Source organism: Vombatus ursinus, unplaced genomic scaffold (genome assembly GCF_900497805.2).
Source record: "Vombatus ursinus unplaced genomic scaffold, bare-nosed wombat genome assembly UNPS02008961.1, whole genome shotgun sequence".
NCBI classification, from domain to species: Eukaryota; Metazoa; Chordata; class Mammalia; order Diprotodontia; family Vombatidae; genus Vombatus; species Vombatus ursinus.
In genome coordinates, this window is record NW_020948739.1 from 3187428 (window position 1) to 3209541 (window position 22114).

Sequence of the window (22114 nt, forward strand, 5' to 3'; positions counted from 1 at the left end):
GTCCTGTTTTCAGAAAAGGAAATAACCTAGTCTGGCATGATTAATTATTAATAATCCCATGCTGGCTTTTGGTGATCATTACTTCCATTTTCTAAATACTTACAAACTGGCCCTTTAACCCCTGATTCTAGAAATTTGCCAGACATCAAAGTCAAGTTTATCTTCATATAGTTTCAACAATCCATCTTCTCTTTTTAAAAATGGGGACATTTACCATCCTGCACCCTCTCTTCCATTCTCTGTGTTTTTTTTTCAAACATTCAAATAGTGACTTAGCAATCCTTCAAAAATCCTTTCAGTATAGCTTGTCCAGGCCCAGATTTTGTCTTATAGAAGACAGCTAGGTGGTGTCTAACTCTGCCTTCGTTTATATTGAGTTTTACTTCCACGTTAATCATTTTTTGTTCTACATGTCTCAATATTGTCTTGGGTGGAGAAAACAAGAAAAAATAGGAATTAAATAGTTCTGCCTTTCCCCCCTCATCCATAATTATCTTCTCATCTACTCTGAGCAATATTTCTATCCCTTCTTTCATCTTCCTCTTGCCCCTAATAATAGTTCATGTTTGAATTCTGAAGCGACTTTGGTGTTGTCTAGTGAGACCTATTGCTTCTTATGATTTGGGAAGCTCAGATTTACCACACTACACATGATGATGAGTAAGAATCAAACCTGGTAATCATAGCCCCCAATTCATTGACCACAATGAAGTCTTCTTAACTTAATGAAAATAACAACAACAAAACAACAAAAGCAATAAGCATTTATTAAGTAGTGACTATGTGCCAGGCACTGTGCTAAATACTAGAGATACAGGCAAAAAGAAAGACAGTGCCTGTCCTCAAGGAACTTATATTTTAATGGGGGAAGATAACACACAAAAAGGAGCTGAAAAGTGGGGTGAGTGGGGAGTAAGGAAAGAAAATGGTTTTGAGTTCAGAACATCAAGAGCAGAGATGTGAGAAGAATGAAGGTTGGCTAACCCATGCCCTTCCACAAAATGGAGGTCTCACGAGGAACTCACTAGCTAACAGGAGAATGGGGCTGGCCTGCCTGGCAGATGAATATTTCAGAGTGAAAAGTCCACAGGGGTAATTGGATATTCCAAGGTGAGGAGGTCCTGGAACTGAGGAAGGTGCCAGGAATACTTTCCAGTGGAGGCATAGTTTTGAAGCCCAGAAAGGAGCAGAGTGGGCAGAGGAATAAATAATAAGTAATAGAAGTGATCTTACACTTACAATGTTTTAGAATTTTTTCCAAACATTTTTATCATGTCATTGTAATAAAGGTTTTAGAACATGTCCAGATTGCCTAACATTGAGGCACCTGCTTCTGGGAGAAGACATCTTGAGTTCCCTGTGGAGCACCCCATGGGTGGGAATAGTTTCTTTTAATTGCCTGCATGGCCAGAATAGGCTGCATCTTTAAAAATTTTAATACTGGGACAACTGGGATACTTGCTTGCTTCTCCTGCATGATCTTGCCTACTTAGTATCTGGAAAGATTGACAGTCAGAGTTCATCCACAGTGTAGTTGTTATGAGCAGAGCTAATGACGGGGGAAGGACGTCCTCCCCACCTCCCCTTTTAGGCCTCATACATATTGAGTGAAATGCAAGTATCAATAAAGTTTGCTGCTGCTAATAAACCCATGACTAGTTATGTGACCTAGATCAAGTCACTTCCCTTCCCTGGGCTTCAGTTTCCATGTCAGTAAAATAAAGGGGTTGGACTAAATTATTTCTGGAATTCTTGCCAAATCTAAATGTCTCATTTCACTGAACAGAGATCACTCTCCTTAAATGTGCAAATCTGACACTGTCAAAGAAAATATATTGAGTTTTATCATGTCATTCTGCTATTTGTGAAATTAGGTAAGAGAGAAATAACAAAATAGTCTAAGAATGTGTTTTTTGCTGTGTTTTGCCCTGATGACAAAAAGCAGATGCTTTGTCTCTTCTCAGCAACAAAGTAGGAACTGTAAGGATGAATATAATAATGGGCATGGTTCCTGTGATATGCCAATGTTACCCAACACTAACAACTTGGGAGGGGCACCTAAAACCTCCTGCTGAAGATCATTTTCCAAAGAGATTTTTAAATGAGCAGGAAACAAAAATGAAGGCATCTGTCAAGGGAGAGTATTTCTATGAAATGGTGGCAGAATGTATGGCGATGTCAATTCACAGAGAGAGCATTTTAGCTTCCGAATGACTCAGTACTGTATGAGGCTCTCATCAGATCACTTTACCTATTCCTTTATTGAGAAAATTGCCAAACTATGTTGAATTCTTTATCCCTCCACCCTTATCCATAACTCAAAACTTCTGTCTTCACTTATCCTCTGCTCATCTTTCAGTTTCAAATAGTGAAGTGACCCCCTCTCTTGCAAAATCTAAACCCTACCTACCATCATGAACTTCACCTCTTCCCATTCCTTGCTACATTGATCATTCATTCGCTCTCTCATCTTCAATCTTTCCCTTTTGACTGGCTCCTTTCCCACTGCCTGCAAATATAGATTCTCCTTAACTTTTTTTTTTGGTCGGGAGAGGGGAAGAGGGGAGAGGAAGTGGAAACATTCCCTTGATTACACTACTCCCTCGAATACTTATCCTATATTATTCTTCTACGTCACTGCTAACCATATAGAAAAGTCTGTCCTCCTATGTTACCACCCTCCCACTCATTCCTCAGCTCTCCACAATCTGAGTTCTCTTCCCACTATCTCACTGAAGCACCTCTCTTAGGTCTCCAGGAGCCTTTGCTTAGTTCTCATTCTTTTTGGCCTTTTCTCAGACTTTGTCAGACTTGTTCTTGATATTCTTCCTCCCTTTGGCTTCTATGATGCTATTGCCTCTTAGTTCTCCTTCTGCCTGGGTACTCCCTTTGTTATTTCACTGGGTCATCTCCCTCCTTATGTTCACTAAATCTGGGTATTTCCCAAGGCTCTTTCCTCTATATATAATACTTGGCTGCTTTCTGTGGCTTCACATATATAACCTCCTTGCACATGGCCCAAAGCCATTGATCTAGGCTTGATCTCATTCTTGAATTCCCATCCTGCACCTCCAGCTAAATATCTTGTGCACATCTTAAATGAAACATGTACCATACTGAACCTACCATTTCCTCTCTTATGTTGACTTTTCTTCCCAATTTCCCTATTTCTTTTGGTTTTGCTATTATTCTTCTAGTCACCAAAGCTCAAAACTTCAGGGTCATTTTTGATTCCTTCCTATCCCCTCTGACAGCCAACAGTTGCTAAGTCCTATCCATTCTCCCCCCATAACATTCTTGCCTCCAACACCTCCATTCCAATCCCACTGTCAAAACTCTTTTTCAAGTTCTCATCATCCCTGGACAGGACTAGACTATTATAAGAGCTTCTTAACTGATATATCTGTCTCTGTCCTTCATACAGCTAACTGTCAAGATAATCATCTTGATGTACAAGTCTGACTATGCCACTTACTTTCTCAAAAATCATCAGTAGCTAATAAAATGCAAACTCTAAGGTCTGGCATCTAAGATACTTCATCATCTAGGTCCAACTTGCCAATCTATATTTTACACTACTTGTCTTTATTCAATCTCTGTTCTAGTCAAACTGGTACTAGCTTTTCCATGATATTACCCTATTGAATTATCTTTTGATTGTTTCTCTTGTCTTAAATACAATATAACAAAGGCTTATTAAGGACCTACTATAAGCAAGGCATTGTGTGAAGGCATATATGCAAAGGTGAAATATTTTGCCTTCTGAAGCATAACTGCTTGGCAAAGACACACTTTTGTTTTGGTGAATAGTCCATTGTACAAAATTAAGTTGTACAACATGTAATGTTTTCTTTGGCTGCCTTTAGTTACTCCTATTTACTTTGGGAATATATTCATGCTTTGTTATGCATTCATATTTGCTCACTCTTATGCATTCATTCATATTTGAGTATAAAGTTGTATTCATTCCTATTTGTTTAAAATTTAAAACCTTCCTACTGGATTGAATTGGGTTGATTTCTTAGAGGTTTCATTGACTTTTACATTAATGACTTTCTATAATAATTCTTTGATTGGAATAACAATGAAGAATCACTGTTCAGCAAGCACTTTAACACAATGACTATAAAATTGTCACATTTCAAGGTCATACAGTGCTGATGGTTGTACGCAGAGGTTAGGTAGATTGTCTTAGGCACACACGCTCACACACATGCAAATACACCTACCATAGACTACGTAGATGTTTGGTCATCCCTTCACCGTAGACTTCATTTTCATTGAGGTGGGAGGAGAAGGAACTTGATTTCCTTGAGTGCCTTGATAATGTATAAACCATCTCATATGGTAGGTGCTTTGGAGAAGTGCCACAACTTTGTGGGGAATAGGAATGACATAAGGAAAGGGACAAAAATGGGACGGAAAAAGGAAAGTAACTCAACCCAGACAACATTTGTTGAGCTTTATTATCTTTCTGTTAAGTGTGCAAGGCTCTGTTACAGAAACAAAAGAAAAATTATAGTAATAGAATTTTACCAAGTACTTTTTGTTTTACAAAGGACTTTCACATTTGTCATCTTATTTGATGTATGTTACCCCTTTTGGGGGAAACTAGATAGAACAGTGGGTAGAGAGTTGGGCCTAGAGTCAGGAAGATCTGAGTTCAAGTCCAGCCTCAGACAATTACTAGCTATGTGACCCTGGGCAAGTCACTTAACTCTGTTTCTTCATCTGGAAAATGAACTGGAAAAGGAAATGGCAAACCACTCCAGTATCTTTGCCAAGAAAACCCCAAATGGAATCATGAAGAGTTGGACATGACAGAAACAACTGAACAACTATCCCCATTTTACAGCTGAGACAACTCCAAACTCTCTTATCTCCTTCCCTTCCTTCTACCTCCCCCACCACTGATAACTTTTCAACCTTACTAGTACCATTCTCCCTTTCCCCTGGCCCCCAAGTTCTTCATTTCAAGAACCATGGACCATGATTGAAACAACTCTGCCATTGTTCCATTCACCACCTGAGGAAATTTCTGGACCAGGTCGCTCCTCTTTGGCCGCCACTCCTTATATGTGCTGTTTTTCTCTTTAAAAAAATACGTAAGCTCCTTGAAAACAGAGATAATCTTTGTATTTACATTTGTATCTCTAGTGCTTAGCACTGCACAGAACTTTGTACATTGTAATCTTTTAATACACGCTTTTTTCTTTCATTCATTCATCCTCAAAGATGTTGTCATTTGCTCAAGGTCATACAGCTGGTAAGTAGGAGAGCCAGGACTTTAATGGAATCTTCAGGTTCAATGTTCTTTCCATTAAAACACAAGTCCCTAAAGAGCTTGCAAATGAGTTAGAAAGAAAAACCATCACAAGTAGAATCACAAAATCTCAGATTTGAAATGAATCTCAGAGGTAAATATTAGCTATCCTTCTCTTTCCTCACCTACAACTACCATCATAAATGCCTTGAGGGCAGTGTCAATGCCATATTTCTTTTCATTCTCCAGTCTCTGAAGGCATCCTGCACAGTGCTAAACACATAGATAGCATCCGGTAAATATTCATTAAATGAATAAACCAATGAATATTTAAAGAAATACAGTTTTATTGCATGCATCTAGGTGGCATAGTGAATAGAACACTGGACCTGGAGTCAGGAATGTCTGAGTTCAGATTCAGCCTCAGACACTTTCTGGCTGGGCAAGTTGTTTAACCTCTGTTTGCCTCAGTTTCCTCATCTGTCAGATGTGGGAAATAATAATATCTACCTTCCAAGTGATAACAAAATAAAATAATATTTGTAAAGTGCTTCACAAACTTTAAAATGCTGTATAAATGCTAATTATAGCAAAACTTCCTGCCAAAATGGCTTCCTGAGTGGAGGCAGGCTGCCTAGCCCCCACTTACTTATTCCAGCAAAACCTTGAAAAATTCACATCAGACTGGACACTGATCAAGAAATTCAGTGAGAAACTACAGTGACTTTTCCCACCCCACAGACTGCACAAAAAAAATCAAGAGTGCCATAGGCAATAGGAAAGGACCACATCGACCTGACCAAAGATAGCGCAAATTTAGCCTTCAGGGGCTTTGTGTAGAGGATTCTCTTGAGGAAGCACCAGGGTGGTCAGAAAGCTCTAGGGAGTGAGGAGACCTTAATGAGCCCCAGAGAGCAGCAGTGGGCCCTTCCAGTACTGACCAGGGTGATATTGGATCACTCAGACCCAGTCTGTGAGACCTGTAACACTGTCATGAGACATTGGAGAAAGCCTTGAACATCTAGCATTCTGTACCAGACAGTTTATTACTCATGGACATGCAAGCACTTAGATCCCCAGCCCATTAGTCCCATGGACAGTCAGGAGGTGATGACATGGGCATATGGTGATATGTGTATCCCCAGTCAAGAATCATGATTCTGTGTCTCCACCTCTATATCTAATTTTTGTTACTGGGCAGATTCACAGGGACTGAGTGAGAAAGGGATCCTTGGGTAGTCAATCAGAGAATGACCTGGATAGCGACCCATGCTTCTGCCCTTATCTATCACAAGGGCATCACACTTAGGACAGTTTGCTAATCTTGCATATATATAGACTAGCAGAAGTTTGCTAAACTAATTATGACCTAGAGAACATTGCATTCCTTACTTAAATGACGCTGACTAAACGAGTATTATTTAGTCCTTTCAGTTGTGTCCGACTTTTCATGACTCTATTTGGGGTTGCTTGGCAAAGATTCTGGAGTGGTTTGCCATTTCCTTCTCCAACTCATTTTACAAATGAGGAACTGAGGCAAACAGGGTTAAGTGACTTGCCCAGCATCACACAGTTAGTCCTCCTGACTCCAGGGCCAACATTCTATGTGCCACCTAGCTGCCCTACAACCAAGTATTGGGTGCATGGAAATTTTCCTGTACTTTGGCAGTTGTCAAATATGGAACCACTTCTGTCATCTAGGGCCTAAGAGTAGGCCAATCCTTACAGGGGTCAGTAAGAGGAGTTGAGTCAGAGCAGTTAAGAGATTGACCCAATGACATGGAGATAGTAAGTCACTGAGCTAGGAGGTGAACCTAAGACTTCTGACCACCTAAATACTAAGGCTGTCTCGCTTAGTCCACACAAAGGTTCCTATTAAATCTTTGATCTTAAAGACCATTTAGACCATATGGCATCAAAAGACTGAGGAGACAATATGGTACGGTAGAAAGATCACTGGCTGTGGAGTCAAAGGACTTGGTTTCCGTAATAAGTTTGTCAGGCTTGCCCACCTCGTACCCAAAGACTCTGGAATATAGCTGTGAATCCTTGGAGGACCTCAAGCTACTGTTTGGAAAGGCCCCAGTCCCCTCCACAGGACAGGTGGATAAAAAGAGGTGAAATCATACATGTCCTTTTCCTTTTATGTTTTTACCTTGCCATAGTCATCTTTAATTCTCTCCAGGGAAATTGTCTTTTCTTTATACTCTTCTTGTGACTGTTTGGTCCTTGTTTGCTTAACTTCCTAGCCAGGTTTGTCCCCTCCAGGGTCCTAGCCATCAACTTCCAGACAACTGCTCAGGCTATATACCAACCTCTGACTGAATCCACGGTCTCTAGCCCACTGGACCTTAAGTCTGACCCCCTTCAATGGGACCTACCAAGGCAGGGACTCAATGCCCCTTGCCAGCAAGAAGCTGTTTTCAGAAGCCAAGACCTTCGCCCCTTACCTCAAAAGAATTTGCATTCCATTTATTTGGGGGGGGGATGATGGGGTACAGGCCCAAGCTGAGACATTTGACCCTTACCCAAAATAATTTGGGTCCCATTTGTTTGAGGAAGGAGTGACTGGGTACAGGGTTTGGAAACCCTCTCCTTAAACTCTCCTTGAATTCTCCCACTTTATCAAGGAAGTCTCTAGAGTTCGCCCTCAGCTATTATCCACTCAACCGGCCTTTCATTATCTCCTACACCAAATCTCCCAATTCTCCTGTTACCCTTAACCTAGCCTAGCCCTCCATTGTTAGTAACCTCCCCATGGCCCCCAGCTGCTTCCCACCCTTGATCCTATCTAGACCCCATTCTTGACCTCCCAGTCACTTCCTAGATCCTTTCTCCTAGACCCCTCCTCCAGTCACCCCAAACCACTTGGCCATTCTTAGATCCTTCCCACAGTCTTTTCTGTATAGAAGGTCCATCTTGTCTCCATTAAGACACTGAGATTCTTAAAATATAGCCAATTCTCAGATTCTTTAAGAGTCTAGCCAAAGGCTAGACATTCTTAAAATGTAGCCAATGGCTGAGACTTGCTGAAGCCCTCTAAATACCAGCATTGAAAATGTTTAGATTCCTTAAGAGTCTGGCCAATATGGCAGATCTTTAATCTTATCTTTGCTTGAACAAAAAAAGGACTTGGTTCCAGATTCTGCTCTTTAATTCCTATGTGAATCACTTGACGTCCTTTGATAGCAGTTTATTCATCTAGAAAGTGAAGGGTCATGCTAGAAGGATTCTGAGGTTCCTTGTAGTATATACTACATCTATGATCCTTTGATTAAAGAAGCAAGGGGAAAAACAGTTAGGGCTATACTGATTTCCTGTTTACTTCTGGTCTGTCTTAAGTATCTAGAAGGAATTTTACTCTTCTATTCAAGAAATTTCAATGACTCCCTATTGCCTCATGGTTACAATTGAAATTCTTATGTTTGACATTTAAAGCAGTCCACAATCCTTCTCCAACCTGTCTTTCGAGGCTGAGTACATATTGCTCCCCATCATGAACTCAACAAGCTGGTAACTTGCTGTTCCCTATACATGACGTTTCATCGTTTTGTGCTATGCCTTTGCACAGGCTGTGCCCCACACTTGGAATGCCTTCCTTTCTTACTTCTGACTCTTGGGATCCTAGCTTCTTTCAAGGCTTAGTTTAATTCAATTCAATAAACATTTATTAAGTACTTACTATGTGCCAGGCACTGTGCTAAGCACTGGGGATGAAAAAAAAGGCAAAAGATAATCCCTACCCTCAAGGAGCTTACAATCTAATGGAGGAGACAACATGCAAAAAATATATATACAAAGCAAGCTCCATACAGGAAAAAATAGGAAATAATTAAAAGAGGGAAAGCACTGGAATTTCAGAAGGGTTAGGGAAAGTTCCCTGTAGGAGGTGGGATTCTAGTTGGGACTTAAGGGGAGTCAGAGAGATCAGTTTTAAGTTTCACTTCCTATAAAAGACCTCTTCTGCTTCCCACAGTGCTCTGCTCCCCTCCCTTACTTTGTATTTATTTTGCATGTATATTGGTATTTTCTCTGTATTTGTTTCATATTCATATTTGCACTTACTTATCTGTATAGATGGTGCTTTCTCTCAGTAGACTGTAAGCCCCTTAATTGTTTCATTTTTGTTTATGCATCTCCAGAAATTAGCACTTAGCATAGTGTGGGGAACCTCATAGGTACTTATTAATATTTGTTCTGTAGCATTAAATTGAAGTCATGCATACTTAATTTATTTTTCCTACCCCCTAGAACATCAGCCTTATACAGAGAAGAACCTAATAAATAAGTTTGATGCAGACATCCTCATTGGCAGCCATGGATAGTTGGCTTTTCAAGCCATCATGCCATAATTTCTTTTGTTATTTCCTCTTTCCAGTTGCAGTGCTTATTTTTGCTGAAAAGTTGATTTATGCCTGGTTGTTTCTCAGTTTCTATATTGAATGAATTAATTCCTGTGATTTATATCCTAAGGGTTGTAACTGAAATAAGAACTTACTGTAAAAATATTGAGTGGCGGCACAATAGGATGCACTCAGTGCACTGGCCCTTGGCCTTAGGGATGGTTTGTCATCTTTGCCATCTCGTGGGGAAGAGTAATTGAACTTATTTCAAGGTTAAGACTGAAGCCAGAAAATGGATTGTTAGATAACACAACGGATAAAGGGCTGGACTTGAAACTAGGAAGACCTAAGTTCAAACATCCCAGCTCCGACACTTACTTAGCTGTGTGACCCTTGGCAAGTCATTTAATCTCTCTCAGCCTCAGTTTCCTCATCTGTAAAATGGTGGTGATAATAGCACTTATCTCTAAGGGTTGTTGTGAGGATCAAATGAGATAATATTTGAAAAGTGCTTTGCAAGCCTCAAAGTGCTATATAAATGTTAGTTATTTTTATTATAATAAATATCTACTATCAGTTTGTCCTTAGAGTCTTTTTCAAAGATAATGTTTTGCCTTTTTCCCTCTTTTCCCACTGTAGATCATCAATGCTGTGGTACTTCTGATCCTACTGAGCGCCATGGCAGACCCAGATCAGTATCACTTATCCAGTTCTGAACTAGGGGGTGATTTTGATTTCATGGATGATGCCAGTAAGTACATTTAATAACCATTGTGGGCATTTGTGGTATTTTTTAAAGCACCTCCTAGTGAGCTGAGATGCAGGGTAGATTTTCAGCTGCTAATTAAATATGCTGTGCCTGAACTGAACAAGTTAAAACTATATTTGTTGCTTAATGCTCCATTTAGAAGAAGAATCCTAGTAATTTTGCTCATATCTTCATCTGTTCTGTGTTTTCTTGAAGATAATATTTATACTTAGGTTTATTCACTGCCTTCTCTCACCCCTCCCCATTTGAGTAAGTTTTTACTTTCATTTTACCATGAAAATCAAATCAAATAGACAGATAAAACATTTGTTACATGTTTACTATGTACTAAGCACTCTGCTAATTAACAAATATTTCTATCATAAAGAAATATGCAAGATACATCTTCTGTCAAGAGAACCCCTTCCCATTTTGTTTTTAGGGAAAACAAATCCCATTATCTTGTAGTCCATGGTGTTTCTATATTTAGTCACTTCTCTGGAAGACATTATGTTAGCCGCTCTCCATTTCAGAAAGCACTTTGTTAATTATCTCTAGGAAGATAAGACCCAATTTGTTTTGGTTGGTGAGAGATGGGTAGAGAGAAGTGTCATGAAATTCTAAAGGCTGCTTCCACAGCACCTTACCACTCATACCTTGCTGATGCTCCAGGGTTTTGAAATTATAATGGCTTTCCAGTCATACTGTTGTATGCATAATCCCAAACAGCAGGTAATCCAAATTAATTTCTGCTTGGTTTTGGAATATATTGAGTGGGTTGCTCACTTTGCTGCATGTTTACATATATATGCTTTTTTTCTTTAGTGACGCTTTGGCTAATGTTAAGTTAGTTTACACTTTCAGCAGATGTGCTGGACTAACAGGCAATGTTGTTGGTTGGGGCAGTCAATTCAAGATTAAAATGTTGCTTCAAATAATCCACAAAAATGATTCAACCATGAATCAGTATTTCAATTGCATTAAAAACAAGCAAATCTAGACTTTTATTTCCATAATATTGGACATTAGTTACCATCATCTTAAAGCCTTGTCATTTCATAACCTTTCTCCAGAAAACAGGGGCACCTCATCCTTTGGACTTTATCAGAAGGGAAATGCTTATAAGGTCTTGACTTGTGGTCTTAAGAAAGTGGGAAGTATTATAATTGTTAACCATCAACTTGTATTTTAAAGGTACATTTGTGATTTCATCTGCATAGAGAACTCCTGATGTGGGAATTGTTGCCACCAAGGAATACACTCCTAGAGAGTTTGTTTTATACATGAGGGAAGAGGTTAAGTGACTTCCCCAGGGTTACATAACTAGTTAAGCATCAGAAGTGAGATTTGAGCCTATTCTTATTACATCCAAACTCAGCACTTTATCCACAATACTATGGTATCTCCATTTCTTGCATTTTACCAGATGTATTTCTGTCTCTAATCAGGGCATCTGTTACACTCATTTATTTCTTCTAGGAAGGATAGTGAGTCCCTGTTATATTACCTATAATGGTAATGATAGTCTTTAAAAATAAAGATTTTGAAAAATTTAACTTTAGCCTTAAAAAGCCTATGATTGCCAAAAAGGGTGATGAATAGTTGCTCTGCACTTCATGCTTTTAAAGATGCATATGCTAAAATGATAATGTTAAGAGCTGATATTTTTATTATTGAAGTTTAGATAAAGCACTGGGCCCAGAGTCAGGAAGATGGGAGCTCTAGTCTGGCCTCAGGTACTTAACTAGCTAGTCATCTAATCTCTGTTTGCCTCAGTTTCCTCAGTTGTACAAAGAAGTTAATAATAGCACCTATGACCCAGGGTTATTGTAAGTATCATATGAGATAATGTTTGCAAAGCAACTGCCACATAGTCAGCACTTAATAAATGCTTATTCCCTTCCCTTTATTAAATGCAATTTGATAAAATGGCAAGTTTCTTTCTTACCTCTTTACACAATTAGATTTAGAGAACTAAGCATTATAATAGACACTGATGGGACTTAAGCTAAAACTGGCATTAAAATGGAGTACTGTGTCCTAATTCTCAGAGATTAACCCTGGTGATGATGGTCTGACAATGTAGGTTTTATTTAGCTGACTTCAAAGGCTTGCCAGAACTTGAAGCTTTAAGATAGTTACTCTGTTTTGTAATGCTCTGGCTATTAACTCCTGTGCATTTGAGGTTGATATCTTCTTTCATGTGAAGGGGTGAATGTAGGGCTTGTGGCCCCATCTGAGACTGACCAAATGGAAAATATTTATCAATTTTGAATGACCCCTCCTTTTACTGCCTTTACTAATCATTTTTTAAAAATGATTTTTAATGATTTTTTTAAATGATTTAATGATTTTTTTTTTTAGGCAATTGGGGTTAAGTGATTTGCCATGGGTCACGCAGCTAGTAAGTGTCAAGTGTCTGCTCTGAGGCCAGATTTGAACTCAGGTTCTCTTGTCTCCAGGGCTGGTGCTCTATCCACTGTACCACCTAGCTGCCCCTAATGATTTTTTAAAATGATTTTTCTAATCATTTGACTTGGCCTACAGGAATTCTTAGGTCAAGTCTTAATGAATTGAAGCAGCCTGCTCTCATGGCTGTCATGTTATATTTGACCCCAGTTGTGAATAAAATTCCAAATTATTTAAAATAATAACTGAAATTTAAATCATGATTTAAGAGTTGTAAAGGGCTTTTGTATATGATATCTCACTAGAACCTTGAGTTTAGAGTATGATTAGAATGCTGTAAGCTCAGTTTCAGAACTATGGGGTTTAATGTGACCATTCAAAGATGGTTCAGTTGGGAGGATAGTAACAGTTATCTGAAGACTAGAAGTTGGTTTCTTGTTGGATTCAATTTGTGAGTGTGTATGTTTACATTGGTAAACATAGTTACTCATGGTAACTATCAAATAAACATTAGTAGACGAATCTATGATCTTGGTTGATATTGGTAATCACATAACAGAAAAGCAAAATCAGAAATGAGGGAAATGTCTATTGATTGGGGAATTGTTATATGAATTGTGGTAAAGAATGGAATGGAATATTACTGTTTTGCAAGAAATGATGAATGTGAAGAATTCAGGGAAGCATGAGAAAACTTACATGAACTGATGCAAGGGTAAGTACTTGGAACCAGAAAAACAACATATAAAACAAAGTATGACAATGTAAGTGGAAAATACAGCAAGAAGTCAAATGCCATATAATTATGAGGATAGAAGGAGAGAGAGGAGAATGCTCCACCTTCCCTTTTTTGTAGAGCTGGGAGACCACGGAGGAGGAACACAGCAGATATTGACAGACTTGATTGATATTCCAGTTATTTTGCTGAATTGACTTTTTTTCTCTCTCTTTTAAAAAAAAATTTATGTAAGAGATTATAAGATATGGCTCTTGTGAGGGTTGGAGGAATATATTAGGAAAAGAAGGTAATGTACAAACAAAAGATATCAGTAAGTGTTGAAAAAAGGCAAATGCTAAGACAATAATATATGTAATATGTATGATATATTTATAATTATTTTATAATATTATATATTTATATAATAACATAATATTTTGTGATATTTATAATAATTATAAAATAACTCTAAATCCCAAGTGAGGAAGGAGTTGTGATTTATACAGAGTGGATTTGCTAGGCATGCTTCAAATCTTTTTTTAGTTTGAATTACAAAAGAAGTGATCAAAGTAGATGTGATACATCTGGATTTAATTAAAGGATTTGATATGTGACCCCATGCAGTTTTAGTTGGGTAATTAATTCCTATTGGTTTGTCTGTGAGCTCTAGATCATAGATTGAATGCTGCCCAAAGGAATCTAAACAAGAGCTAGGAAGCCTGGTGGTAAATATGGTGAGGTTGCTGTGTTTATAGGGGACCATGTTGACCCATCATGATCATAGAGGGAAGATTACCAAAGTAAACTAAATTCTCATATGACACATTCTCCCTGGGATAGGTAGGTGATTACCTCTTATTTATTAAATATCTTGACCTTCATTTGTAGTTAATTAAGTGGTATTGTGACTAGAGTGCTGGACTTGGAATCTGAAAGACCTGGTTTCAAATCCTCCATCCGACATTCAGTTAGCTGTGTGGTACTGGGCAAATCACTTAACCTTCTCTCAGCCTGAGTTTCTTCATCTGAAAAATGGGAATAATAGTAGCACCTACCTCCTAGGTCTCATATGAGGGTCAAGTGAGATAGCATATGTAAAGTACTTTGCAAACTTTAAAGCAAGTATATCTAAATGCTATCTATTATTATTAGATTAAAAACCAATTATTGCTATTTTGCATATTTGGAAATGGCCCTGATCCTGATGGTGATGTCTACTCACAAGTGTGAATGTGAGCGTGGCAGAAAAGACTGAAGGTGCAGTCAACCATTATGTCTTCCCTAGGGATAGAGCATTGCTTTCCTGGACTCCTTCCTTCTTGGGCAAATCTATAATGTATAAATACAAAGCCAAAAAAGTAGATTTAGGGTAGAGGGACGAGACTGAAGGCAGAAAGGCCAGGTAATAGGGTATTAGAGTATCCTAGGAGTGAATTGATAAAAATCAGGATTAAGATAGTATCAATGAGCATTCCTCAATTGCCAATATTCCCTTTTTAGAGGCCAATGGAGGGAATGGAACTGAGATTTCACTGGAGGGAAATTGCCTCTACCTTCTACCTTTGCAGGTCAGCATCTGGTTAGCAATTTGTAGCTTAAGGGAGTTGCTTGATACTGGTAAGTTAAGTGACCTAAGGGTCATGTAACCAATATGGTCAGACTTGAACCCAGGTCAAATCTTTGCTACTTTGAAGTAGCCAATCATAGCCCTCAGATCACTTGGGGGATATGCAAAGTTGGTGGTACAACAGAACCTTCTAGATACTTACCTCCTCCCACCTAGGAATGAAGGGTCCTCAGTAGTAGCCTTATGTTATGGAGGTAGGATGATGGGAATCTAATGAGCAAACTGATGTAAGTTGAGGCTGAGCGTGGTAGCTCTGTCTTCTGGTCATAGAAAGCTTAAGGTCCTGGTCCCTTTCCACACAACACTGGTGAGATTGTAACTAGAAAACTACATTTCCAAGCAAATACAATGGTAGACACACACCCAACAGTTGGAGGGCATCCAGAAAAGAGAAATTAAAATGACTTATGAGTTCAGAAGGTAGAAACTTTTGAGTTTAGAGCTCAGGCAAGGAAGTTGTGGTTGACCAGCTGGGTACTTTGCCAGCTTCAAGTTTTCATGGCGAGAGGAAGGATACCTTGGAAGAAAGAGAATGGAGAGTTTGGAGAAGTTGATGACTTCAAACAAAAGGCACTCAGGTTCTCTTGGTCCATAGTGAGTAATTAATATATTTTGATGATGGATTGACCATCAAGGAGCTATATGCCTTTTGTGGGCTTCGATGTGATTTTAAGAGGTGCGTTTGAAACTGGTACTGCAGGATGAAGTAAGGAATTTAATTTAAGGAACAGTCAGACTATCAACCAGCTCTGCAGTGGGGACGGGAAGAATTGCTATGCAGAGGGAAAATTACAAGTGAAATAAAAAGGTCTTCCTAGCCTAGGACTTCTGTGGTTCCAGGTTTTAAAAAAAAAAAAAAGAGGTTTGAAAATGAGGGAAATGTTTTAGCCAAGGTTTTCAGATTTCTTATCTTTACTGGAAACATTAATATTGCTGCTGGTATTATTTGTTACAATTTAGTACTTCTTATTCATCTTCCTTGAGCATGACAAAAAATTTAATTCCTTGGAAGTAGTGTCTATATTATCTGGGAGGAGTTTATATCTTGTCTAAATTAGGAGTAAAATACATTTTATTTTCTGTTTGTAGTAACAATAGTTAGCATTAAGATAGCACTTTATAAATATTATTTCTTTTCATCCTCATAGCAACCCTTGAGGTAGGTGCTATTATTATCCTCATATTACAGAGGAGGAAACTGAAGCAGACAGAAGTTAAGTGACTTACCTAGTGTCCCACAGTCAATGTCTGAGGAAGAATTTGAACTCAGGTCGCACTGACATCAGGTCTAGGATTCATCTGTTTTGCTATTCCTCTTTATCCAGGGCTATTTGTGATTGTTTGCTCATTTAAATTCTGTACTTATTTTCTTCCTGAGCTCAAGTCTACTTTGTATGGTAAAGGAAGGTAGATAAAAACAATGGAAAGTACATTGACCCTGTAGTTGGAGAAGCTTCAAATCCTATTTCTGATGCCCACTGTCTGTGTGACACTTAACCCTCCTGGGCCTCAGGCCATCAGTAAAATGAGAGGGTTGGATAACATCACCTCACAGGTCCCTTCTGGCTCTGTGACCAACTATAGGATTCCCCTGAGTGGTGTGGTTAAAGAAATGGCAGCTGAGTGGTACAGTGGCTACGGCATTGGGCTTGGACTCAGGAAGACTTGTCCTCATGAATTCAAATCCAGCCTCAAACACTTACTAGCTGTGTGGCCCTGGGCAAGTCACTGTTTGCCTCAGTTTCCTCATCTGTAAAATGAGCTGGAGAAGGAAATGGCAAATCACTCTGGTATCTTTGCCAAGAAAACCCCAAATGGAGTCACAAAGAGTCAGACATGACTGAAAAATCAAAAAAACAACTAAGGTCAAAGCTCAGTCTGGTTAGCTAAGTGAGACACTAGAAATGCCCTCAATTCAAATGAACGTTTCATATCTTACTGTGAATATCAAAGATAAGATACTCAGTTGTCTTGCAAATCTCCTTTTAAAGCCACGCCACCTATATCTCTTAGAATTAATTGTTTGTGACAAAATGTAGGTTTTCTTCTGGGACTGCCAGTTTGGGACGAAAAGGCAGTCTCTTGAGCTTAAGACATGGATTTCTAGTAATGTTGGTGTCTCTTCAAATGTCTTCATGGTATTTTCTGTTTGTGCAGCTCTACTTTTCTAAGTGGTTCAGAGTGTTTCAGTATTGTCAACTTATTCTATTGTAGTTCACCTAAGTGATCCCCATATGTTATAGCAGGAGTACATAGCCTAGGGTCCTTGGACTCCCCAAGGGGTCCGTGGATAAATATCAGGAGACCATGTAACTTATCTAACATCACACAACAGCTTAATGGCAAAGGAAAAATGTCTTTAGAATGATTTTCATTTTCAGGGACTTTAATTTACATCATCTTATTGTTTCAGTTGGGCAGCAGGATAGTGAAGTGAATAGAATTCCAGGCCTGGAGTCAGAAAGACCTAAGTTCAAATCTAGCCTCAGACACTTATTAGCTGTGTGACCCTGGAAAAGTCACTTAACCATGTTTGCCTCAGTTTTCTCTACTGTAAATTGATCTGGAAAAGGAAAAAGCAAACCATTCTAGTATCTTTGCCAAGAAAAGCCCAAATAGGGTCACAAAGAATTAGACACAACTGAAATGATTCAACAACAACAACAATTGTTTCAGTTATAGGTAATGGTAGAAGTGACTTGTACAATACATAAGTAGCAAATCTGGGATTAAATGCCCTATTTTTTAAAAAATTCAATATTGTACTTGAATATTTTCACTATATATTTATACATGCCTTTCAGCATAAATTAAACCATCTTTTGTAATAGTAGTAATCAATCTGAAACCACTTTGGCATAGCTCAAGGGGAAACAAAAAAATTACATTTCTAGCATTTCAGTTTTTTTTTTTAAAATTAATTAATTTTTAGTTTTCAACATTCACTTCCATAAGATTTTTGAGTTCTAAATTTTCTCACTCTTTCTCCTCTCCCTCCTCCCCACGACAGCATACAATCTGATATAGGCTCTAAAGATACATTCATATTAAACATATTTTCACATTAGTCATGGCATAAAGAAGAATTAGAACCAATGAGAGAAACCATTAGATGAAACAAAAGAAGAGTGAGAGAGAGAGCAAATAATATGCTTCAATCTGCACTCAGACTCCATAGTTCTTTCTCTGGATGTGGATAGCATTTTCCATCATGAGTCTTTTGGAGTTGTCTTAGATCCTTGCATTGCTGAGAAGAGCTAAGTATATCAAAGTTAGTCATCAAACAATGTTGCCATTATTGTGTACAATGTTCTCCTGGTTCTGCTCACTTCACTCAGCATCACTTCATGTAAATCTTTCCAGGTTTTTCTGAAGTCTGCTTGCTCATCATTTCTTATGGAACAATAGTATTCCATTACATTCATATACCATAACTTCTTCAGCCACTCCCCAATTCATGGACATCCCTTCAATTTCCAATTCTTGGCCACCACAAAAGAGAGCTGCTATAAATATTTTTGTATATGTGGGTCCCTTTCCCGTTTTTGTGATCTCTTTGGTATACAGACTGAGAATTGGTATTGCTGGGTGGAAGGGTGTGCACAGTTTTATAACCCTTTGGGCATAGTTCCAAATTGCTCTGCAGAATGGTTGGATCAGTTCACATAGCACTGTAATTTTCCAAGCAAATCATTATAGTAGTCCTGGGAATACTAAATACAAAGGTATTTCCTGAAGTATAAAACAACTTTCAGAACCTCTGACACCAGCAAATGAAGCCTAGAGCTGATACAGTGGAAAGAACACTTGGTATTGGAGACAGAGAACCTAGATTCAAATCCAGCCTCTGAAGTTTAGACTCATGTGACCTGGAACAAGACTTTTAACTTCCCTGGGTCTCAGGTGCTTCATTTATAAGACAAAGGGATTGGATGAGGTAGTCTCTTGAGGTCCCTTCCAGCTCTAAATCTGAGATCCTATGATCTTAGTATTTGAAAGGCCTGGGAATCCCAGATCATCCTCTTACTAGCTTTATGACAAACAATGGTATATAAAATACTTGGGATAAGCAATTATTCGGATATGATTGGTAAACTGTATGTGGTTCTACTCATATTAGGTTGATCCATAACATCTGACTAGTCCAGATAAAAGAGAATTGAATTGTTTTCTTCAGTTTGAGCTAGTTATAGGCCAATTGAGTGCTATATTTAATGCCATACACACAGGTCATTGCTCTTTTTCATGTTTTTAATTGTGGTTTTTAAGGATGAATATTCTCCAAGGAAACATGTAACATTTATCGCTCTTGAACACACTCCAGTGACTTTCAGGGATATTACAGTGACTATTGGGGGAGAGAAATCAGACTTCCAAGGATCATTCAACCCTACAATGAAACAGAATTAGTTTTAGCAATGTGCAAGGGAAAATTTCTTGAAAAGGAATTTCCTTCACCAAACCTCCCCCAGAAGTGCCACTGCCCCCCTTCTCTCACTCCTGTGTTACTTCTACTTCTTATGGCTCTTATCAACACTCATCTTCCACCCTCACTCTTTGGGACTATGTTTTACCTTCCTTCTGGAGGGGAGGGCTCATACTTCATTTATCATTGTATCTTGCAAAATTCATACTATAGTGCTGAATAAATATTTGTTGAATCAATGAAAGTGCAGCAGGTATGTGCTTGGCCCTGTGCTGACAAACATTTTCATCAATGATTTGGAATAAGGTAAATATGCAGTGAGTTTAGAGAGAGTCAGGATGCACAGTGAGAAGGGAATTAGGGTTTTTATATTAATCTATATGATATGTGTAATGAATATACTAATAATTTACAGTTCTCAAGAATCGCCTTTTTCAGTTTGTGAGTCAGAGTCCACAATGCAGCTTAAAATAATCAAATTTTGACAATGCTCACAATCACTGGCATTCTTGTGCCTGTCTACCTGAAGTGAAGGGAATCAAAGATTGTAGAACCTGTTCCGGTTACAGAAATCTGGTCCTCTGACCCACCAAGTAATGACCCCCAAAGACTTGAACCCATTTCAGGACACCTGTGTCTTAGTATTTGGGATTTGTGGGCTGGCGGTGGGAAACCACTCTGGCCTCTGAAAACATCGTTTATAATCCACCTTCCCCCCTCCTTTCCCATTGTAATTTATGAATATAATCTCTGCCTTCACTACTGCAAGGTGGAATTCTGATCAGAAGAATTCTTGATTTGCAAATCTGTTCCTCATAATGAAACTAATTAATTAACCGGCTACCTGATTACTGGCACTTTGTCTCCGGCCTGCTGTTTCGTCATTCTCAGGTTAGAGACTGGCTCACTAAAATCCTGTTAACAACAGTGTTGCCTAAAGGACCAAGAAGGTAAACGATTTGATCCAGATCAGATGACCACCATGGGACAGAGCTTCCTACTCTCTATCTACTATGCTTTGCCCACCTCTCTATCTCACCTGAAGAAGCAAAGAAAAGAAGGAAACAAGCATTTGTATATTGGCATCCTATCACCGTCCAGCTAAACTTTAACCAGGAGATAGTAGTCTTAGGTCTTATGTGAATAGTCTTAGGGTATTTCACAATACATCCTGAAACTCTCCAGTTGTCAAACTTTCCCCCACCCCTTCCAATATTGTCTTAATTCAATTCAACAAACATTACTTAAGCTTCCTACTCTGTACAAAGCACTGTGTGCTAGGCACTGTGGATATGAAAGTATAAGCTCAACTCTAACAAAGATTACATACTTTGATAGAGTAAAAGACAAGTACACAAATAACAATGAAATAAGTGGGTGAGATAAAAGTATAAATACACAGGAAGTTTAAGGAGGGGAGGGAGATTTCCCCTGGGGAGGGTCAGAAAATTATTCCTAGAGGGGCTAGTATCTAAATTTGACCTTGAAGGAAAGGAGGAATTTAAACAGAGCTGTGTTTTAGGGGAGAACATTCCTGGGATGGGGGGGGGTTGGCATAAGCAGACATAGAAATGGGTAGGCAGTATGAGAATAGGGAATAGACTGTATCCTATAATTTGGTCAGAATATAGAATGCATGAAGGGGAGCAGTATGATATATAGCTGGTAAAGTAGGCTAGAGCCAGAACGTGAAGGGTTTTAAAAACCAGAGTCAGAAATTTATAGCTTATTCGGTGAGCAATGGGGAGTCATTGAAGGTTTTTGAGGAGCAGAGAGTGACAAGGCTATAATGATTTTCGGAATTTTATGCAGGCTTTTAAGGAATTTTGTAAAGTTTTGTAAAATTTTTTCCTCTTTTAAAGGACTTTTAAAGTGATACTTTAGGAATTTTATTACTGTATGGAGAATGGATTGCAGAAAATAGTAAGAAATAGACTAATATTTTAGAAAAAAATGAACCTAATTGAATCCTTTTATTTTAAGACATAGTTTCATGCTTGGAATATATATTTTTTAAAATGTTTTAGTGGTCAGACTGAATGTTCTGAACTTGGGGATCATTGTATAGTAGTAGATAGAAGGTTTAACAGAGTAGGCTGAATTTAACACTGAAACATAACTCTTTCTCTATAAAAGTCTTTGTTTTCCTAGGCTTAGCACATTTTAGTTGTTTAGTAAATGTTTGAAGAGGTTTTTTCCTTCAATCCTAGACTGTGGTGTGCTTTTCAAAATTTAATCTCTGATATTATTTAATTTTTCTTGTCATCTTTTTCATTAAAAAATGTAAAATTCCAGTTTTTTGAGGGTTTTGATTAATCATGTTTAAACTCCATTTGTGTTGGAGAACAGAGAAAAGGGAGTATTCCCTTCAGTATTCTCCCTTCATAAGTTTATGGTTCTAAGTTTAATTGTATTGGAGAGAACACGAATATCTTTTGTAGCCCACAGCCAGTTAATTTGTCTTTTAAATCATCATAAGCAAAATACCTAGGGGAGGAAGTTGGCAAAATATTCAAACAATGGATTGGACTCTGATCCCTCTGCAAACATTGGGTGTTGAATGTTTCTTGAATTGAATTG

At 38.4% G+C, this 22114-nt stretch overlaps 1 protein-coding gene across 1 annotated transcript in view; it reads left to right on the forward strand.

Moving 5' to 3' along the window:
* Positions 1–22114, forward strand: part of LAPTM4B (lysosomal protein transmembrane 4 beta) — a 111661-nt gene that overhangs the window by 20283 nt on the left and 69264 nt on the right. The window contains exon 2 of the mRNA XM_027849871.1: positions 10246–10357. Within this exon, the coding sequence (XP_027705672.1) occupies positions 10246–10357 (112 nt within the window). The remainder of the gene's footprint in view (positions 1–10245; positions 10358–22114) is intronic.